We start from the raw sequence: 6,905 nt of genomic DNA on the forward strand, positions 1-6,905 counted from the left end.
TTGCCCTTGTCAACGACTGTGACGTCACCAGCTGACGTAACAATTCTGGTAGAAATGCACAAGTCTTGTGTGTCACCATCCCCGGCCTTCTGTCGACGACAGCAATTCTGACGTCATGACGTCACAGACAGACTCAATACTTGCCACAAATGTGAGGGATGTCCAGCTTGCGTGTTCACAAGAATATTGAACATAATCGGTGCAATAATGATATTTTCATGTAGTCTTTGTCGTTCATTTTAGTACAGTATATGTAAAAAAGATGAAAATATAAATCTCAGAAGCTTAGATAATGAAAATAGCTCATTATGTTTATTCTATTTTACATAGCTTACACATATTTCATGTGTCATATATTTTGTTAGGGTATCGGTATAATAAGCCAAAATCAATTCCCTATAACCAGCCTAACCTGGGTCAAACAGAGTAACACTGTCGAACACTCAGATCGTTGGTTTAACAATTTAATAAATCAAAAAGGAAAATAACGATTTAAACTGCAAATAACAATGCGCAGGATATATAAATAATAAATGTTACAATAAATGCCGGCAGCTTACTCGTATGCACACATACTTTATATGTGGGTTACGCTACAATCTTTAACTTGTCTTTCTGTCTTTGTCCAGTCGGCCCTGAAGTATTCCAATCCATTCTCTGGACGCCCGTTTCCTCTTTACAGGCGGAGTTTGTTGATCTCCCCCAACCATAACCCGGTTGAATCCTCCGACTCGTCTTACTAAGGGAAGGTTGATAGTCATCTGGTATCGAGGACCACAAATCCTCCAGCAAGTGGTTAATGGCAGAATGTCCGCCAACAATCACCCGTTAGTCCCTGGTTTGCTAATAAGTAAAAATTACACCGGCATTTCCACTCCAAAGGTACTAAAGGGCCTCCGTGGCTCAGTTGGTTAGTGAGCTAGCACAGGGTATTGACCCAGGAGTTTCTCACCAATGCGGTCGCTGTGAGTTCAAGTCCAGCTCATGCTGGCTTCCTCTCCGGTCGCAAGTGGGAAGGGTCTGCTAAAAACTGCGGATTGTCGTGGGTTTCCCCCTGGCTCTGTCCAGTTTTCTCCCCCCATAATGCTGGCCGCCGTCGTATAAGTGAAATATTCTTGAGTACGGCGTAAAACACCAATCAAATACCGGTAATAAATAAATAAATACCAAAGGTACTGTAGCGATTTGTTGTTATATATATATATATATATCTTCTTAACGATACAGATATCCCAGGTCCAAATCACACCATTTACTACAGGGGAAAGCACAATATTGGTAGCGTGAAGCACCCAGTGTCGAACTCTGGAACAATATCTGTATACTGCCTGGAGACGTTCGCTACTATGGATTCTTTTGAATGTCAGCTCGGTCAGTCCGTGTCATTCAGTAGTATGTTTGGGAAAACAACTCGTTAGCTGTGAACTTCGAATAACCAAGAAAAGTCTGATTTTTAAGGTTCAACAAACAGCAGCAACAGTTTTATTAAAATAGAGTGACAGGAGTATGTTAATATATATATATATGTAAAAGTGCCAGTACTGTGTACAACATCTGTACTTCAGATGGTTCAGATAACTGTGTTAGGGATATCTCAGGGAGGTATTAAACCTAGTGCTGCTGTGATAGTGGTATGTCCTACTGGTGTTATATAGACAATATGTCAGCCATGTGTGGGGACATTATCAGTAAATAATACTTTCAGGTCTTCTCTGGGAGTAACAGTTCCAGAATTGGTCCAGTAATAACTTGGGAAAACGAGTTCCAAATTCTGGGACTCGGCGTCTCACTGTGCCGAAACTGGGAATCCCAGTCCCACTATTGCTCAGGGGCACTTATGCACAAATTCTCCCAGTATAAATGTTTCAGCTCATACTTGGGAATTATAAAATTTTGGTCCAGAAAATCCCAGTTACAAACTATTGAGATATACTGTCACAATCATGGTTGGGAATATCAGTCTCACAGCCTGGGAAAGTCAGTCCCACAGCCTGGGAACACTTGTGTCACAATTTGGAACTAGCAGTCCCACTGTCTCTAGGTATGCTCTAAAGCTGAAATCCCACTTCAGTGCTGACAACTTATCTAGCTACCACTTTACACTGCTTATATACATATAAAATACCTGCCTTAGAAAGCTAACTAGGTGGAAATTTAGATGTTAACACGACGGTGGTCCGAGATCATCTGGGACTGAAAGTGGGAATTTGCCCAGTATTTATAGTCTACGCTCATAAATATTCATGAGTACCAAGGATGGTACTCAGAGCACTGATTGGCTAATACCAAAGTAACAACATCTGTGTATAGAAATACTATACATGTACATGCGTATCTAATGTCATGGCACATTTTTTTTTCTTTTTCTTAATAATGGAAAGATGAACAATAACTTGTAGGTAGAAAGGAGATAAGCCTGTGGAGTGAAACTATTTACTTTCGCAAATAAAAGTTAATGCCCCTTTTGAAACTCTTCAATATGAGTTTAACACTAAAGGATGTCGTAAAGTAGACAATCTCGTCTAGCGACAGTTCACCGTGAACGACGATCGTGCGCGGCGAAGCAACAACAACAACAACAACAAAAAATGATTTAGTGTCTTAAACTTGGTACAAAGGACGTTTTATGCCAAAATCATGCCACAGTCAGTGAGTACTAATGTTGTTTTAACTGGAAAGATGCCGTACGTGGTTTGTTACAGCAAGAATATGTCCAAAAGTAATGGAAACTCTACTCGAATTTGTCACTTCAAAATATTAACAATGGCGGATGTTTCGCCAAACTTAAGGTCGCTAAAAAAAACTGTTGTTTGCAACCTAGTCAAACAATATCTGATCACCAAGCTTGGAGAGAAACTCCTTCAACATGTCAGTGTATTATACGTGAAATATGGTGTTCTAATTAAGTCATCAAGTGTTAAAATTCTTACGTTGGAAGGGACAGGGGTCCACGGAAACTGTGTCCTTCAAAAGTTATATTAAGGCGCCAAAAACAACTTGCTCTCATGAGTCCACAAAATATCCTGTCTCTATATGTTACAAAAAAAATATATATATATTTCAAAATATTCCACAAAAATTCTAATTTAATTTAAGGATATGTCTAACCCATAAAAATTTACATTCTACCGGTAAAACCTGTGTCTACGTTATGGACAAGGCAGAAAATTAACCCCTAACCTCCCATGCAATTATATGAAATAATATACTGTCTCTAGCAAAATCGCCACATCACCCCCTCCTACAAATAATGCTCGTCCCGAGCACTGCAGTGCTAGAGACAAAATACATCATGGAAAGGACATCGCACATGGTAACAGGTGAGTTATTATCACCTGTCAAAAATACTGTACCAGTATCATAATCATAAACCATATGTATATAATTGTGGAACAAGATACATTAGTACTGAAACTCACAATTATCAGTTCTAGATAACTGTATCTCAACAGTCCTTGGTAACCTGAAATGTTCAGATAATGTTCATAGTTCATGTATCTGTTCTGACTAGACCCTTGTCTCTATATACAGGCATGGGTATGGATTATGTAACTACAATTCTAAACTTTAATATGAATAGGGTGAGAACTAATAATGAAATTTCGATTTTGTGTCCTAAAATGTTCACTCTTCAAGGATTCTTCTGTTCCCACACAGCGGAATGCCACCGGCGACTTGATAATCTCCTCCTTGACCGTGGTCACCTTACCTCCCTCTTAGGTGGTGGTTTTCAGATGGTGTACATGGGCGTAATGCGGTTCTCCCTCCTCCCTTGGGGTGGTGATCGTTGATATTGGTGTTCCTGCTGGCTCAGGTTCCGCTGAAGTACACATGATCGGAGAAAACACTGTGCTTGTAACACTGGTTGAGGTCGTCAAGGTTACAGGTGACCGTGAATCAGCACAACTTGTTACACCAACAAGCAAGCTGTTGGAAAGTGGTGATGAGACACATGAAGAGATACTTGTAGGGATGGGCCTTGATGGCATAAGTGCTCCGGTGGACTCCACTGGTGCTACAGATGAAATGGGAGTACTCATTACAGTGGTGATGGAAGTGGTCTTGTGATCAAGAAAGGACCAAAAATCCTTGGTCAGCAATGTGTCCATCTCTGACACGGTAAGTGGGAGGGCTGCAACCTCCCCAATCGAATTTGTTGTATCATCCTCAGACTCTGATTCTGTCAGGTATAGATCCACCTGGACATTAACAGGCTTAGGAACAGTCATCTTCTTGCTGAAAGGCTCATCGACCAGCGGTGTACCGGGACTAGTGGATGTAGCACATTTCGTTACTGTTGCCACAACGACCTTTGTCGCCCTCCTTTTTACCCAATGGGTGGCTTCACAGGTTTCAAGGTGTTTGAAAAGACAGGGCTTGTTCCTTGCTGGTTTATTGCAGTACGGACACTCTTCAGGCCTTTGGCTACAGGACACCTTGTGTCGATACAAGCTGGATTTTGACCTGTAGGATGCCCCACATGTGCAGTGATGAGATGGTTCAGACATCTGTAACAAAATAAATAATATTTTTTTTTTTTTTTTTTTTTTTTTATATATATATTTCACCATTTATGTTGTTTATTAGCTGTTCATTTATATATAAATTATGATCATAGTTTATTCTGTTGATGTTCTTGTTACTGTTGTTGGTTAATAAAGTTCAGAGCTGTGACATATCAGTGGTGTTCAGGCTTAGTCATTTGTGAGGTCACACTTAATCTGTCTCAACAGTCCACGGTTTATAAGTGGTTCCCTCATACAGTTTCAGTCGATCATAGTGGACTAGTTTCTTCTTAGCTCTGGGATGTTTTTGGACCCGGTATACTGTATCATCAAGTTTACCAATAACCTGATATGGTCCAGTCCAACGACATGCCAACTTTGGAGATAGCTTTTTGTGATGTGCACTATCGTACAGCCAAACAGCATCGCCTATTTTAAATGTCTTCCCTTTATTGCCGACGTTATAATTCCGCTTCTGACGCTCAACACTTCTCCGTTGAACCTGTCGAGCCCTTTCATGTGCGATTTCCATCCGCTCACGCAGTTCAACAGCATAGTCTGTTCCCTCTGTTGCTGGCATCTGTGTTGGTCTGCCTGTGATCAAATCTACAGGTAAGTTTATTTCTCGTCCTAACATCATCATAGTTGGAGATTGCTGTGTTACGTCATAAAGTGATGATCTGTAAGACATCAGTGCAAAAGGCAGTTGCTCGTCCCAGTTACGTTGGTCCTTGTCTATCATCATAGCCAGTCGATCTTCTAAGGTTCGATTAAAACGTTCAACCATTCCGTTGGATTGAGGATGGTATGGTGTAGTACTGGTCTTCTGTATTCCAAGTAGATGACATACCTCTTGAATTATACTGGATTGAAAATTTGTCCCTAAGTCGGTATGTATTTGTTCAGGTACACCAAATCTACAAATAAATTCCTTCACTAGTTTATCTGCAATAGTTTCAGCTTCCTGGTTTCTAATTGCATAGGCCTCTACCCATTTGGTGAAGTAATCCTGTATGACTAGTATATACTGATTTCCCTTCTTGGTCTTTGGTAATGGACCCAGTACATCCATTGCTACTCGCTCCATTGGAACTCCAACTATATACTGTCTCAAGTTTGCCTTTGATTTCCGTCCTGAAGATTTCCTCGAATTACATTTGTCGCATTGTTTGCACCACAGTCGAATATCTTTACTCCAGCCATACCAGTGATATCGTTGTCTTACTTTAGGGATAGTTTTTCCACAGCCTAAATGACCTGCTGTTTTAGAAGCATGTAATTCATGGAAAACTTCTTTTCTCAGTTCCGCTGGAAGAACTATCTGGTAGTGCCAGTTTAGTCCATCTTCTGTTTCCCACCTGCGATGTAGAACTCCACTGATTAGTACTAGCCTGTCCCATTGTGCCCAATAATACTTGGTTGTTCTACTTTGATCAGAGACTGTTGTTCAATTAGGTTGTTCTTGATTTTCTTCTTTCGCTTTTATTATCCATTTCAGATTACTGTCGCTTCGCTGCAGAATAGCAAGATTTTCATCCGACCACCTGTTCTCTGCTGATGTCCGATTCGTTGTCTGCAAAGATGTGGGTAATTCTACCTCGTTGGGTTCTCTGTTGGATTTCAGTTTACTTTGTTTTCGTGTTATTACTGCTGTTACATGGGTGCGCTTTGGACGGGCCTTATACCGCCTTTGTTTCTGCTGCTTGTACGTCCAATTCTTTGGAATCCATTTAATCTTTGTTACCACAGTTCCATCTGCCCCGGAATGCTCTGTTTGAACTTCAACATCTACTGGAGTAGCTGCTGACCCTGAAACTTGTTCAACAACATTCACAGATGCAACTGGGTATCCATGCTTATCACACCAGTTACATGGAATTCTGGATAAAGCATCAGCATTACCATGACGGTTACCAGGACGATGAACGATTTCAAAGTCATAGGTGCTGAGTAACCCCAACCATCTAGCCAACTGTCCTTCTGGTTCCTTGAAATTCATCATCCAACGTAATGCGCTGTGATCTGTTCTGACTGTAAAATGACGACCATACAAGTAGTGTTGGAAATATTTCACAAAAGTAACAACAGCTAATAATTCTCGACGGGTGACACAATAATTCCTCTCTGACTTGCTTAGCGCTCTGCTGGCATATGCAATAACTTTTTCTTGGTCATCTTGTATTTGGGATATCACTGCACCTATCCCAAAATTACTAGCATCTATATCAAGTATAAAGTCTCCGTGAGAACTGGGAAATGCGAGTATGGGTGCACTGCACAACTTTTGTTGTAAAACCCGAAATGAAGTTTCACAGCCTTCAGACCAAATAAGTTCTTTATTATTTTCTGTTAATTTGTGGAGTGGTTTTGAAATGGTCGCAAAATTTTGGATGAAACGTC

The 6,905-nt window shown here is 40.6% G+C and overlaps 1 protein-coding gene across 1 annotated transcript in view; it reads left to right on the forward strand.

The window, feature by feature from the left end:
* The window catches only part of LOC135480857 (suprabasin-like), a 5,898-nt gene extending 5,155 nt beyond the window's left edge, over positions 1-743 (forward strand). The window contains exon 7 of the mRNA XM_064760786.1: positions 683-743. Within this exon, the coding sequence (XP_064616856.1) occupies positions 683-743 (61 nt within the window). The remainder of the gene's footprint in view (positions 1-682) is intronic.
* The last annotated feature ends 6,162 nt before the right edge of the window (positions 744-6,905 follow it).

The sequence above is a fragment of the Liolophura sinensis genome, chromosome 13, assembly GCF_032854445.1.
Source record: "Liolophura sinensis isolate JHLJ2023 chromosome 13, CUHK_Ljap_v2, whole genome shotgun sequence".
In the NCBI taxonomy this organism is placed as follows: domain Eukaryota; kingdom Metazoa; phylum Mollusca; class Polyplacophora; order Chitonida; family Chitonidae; genus Liolophura; species Liolophura sinensis.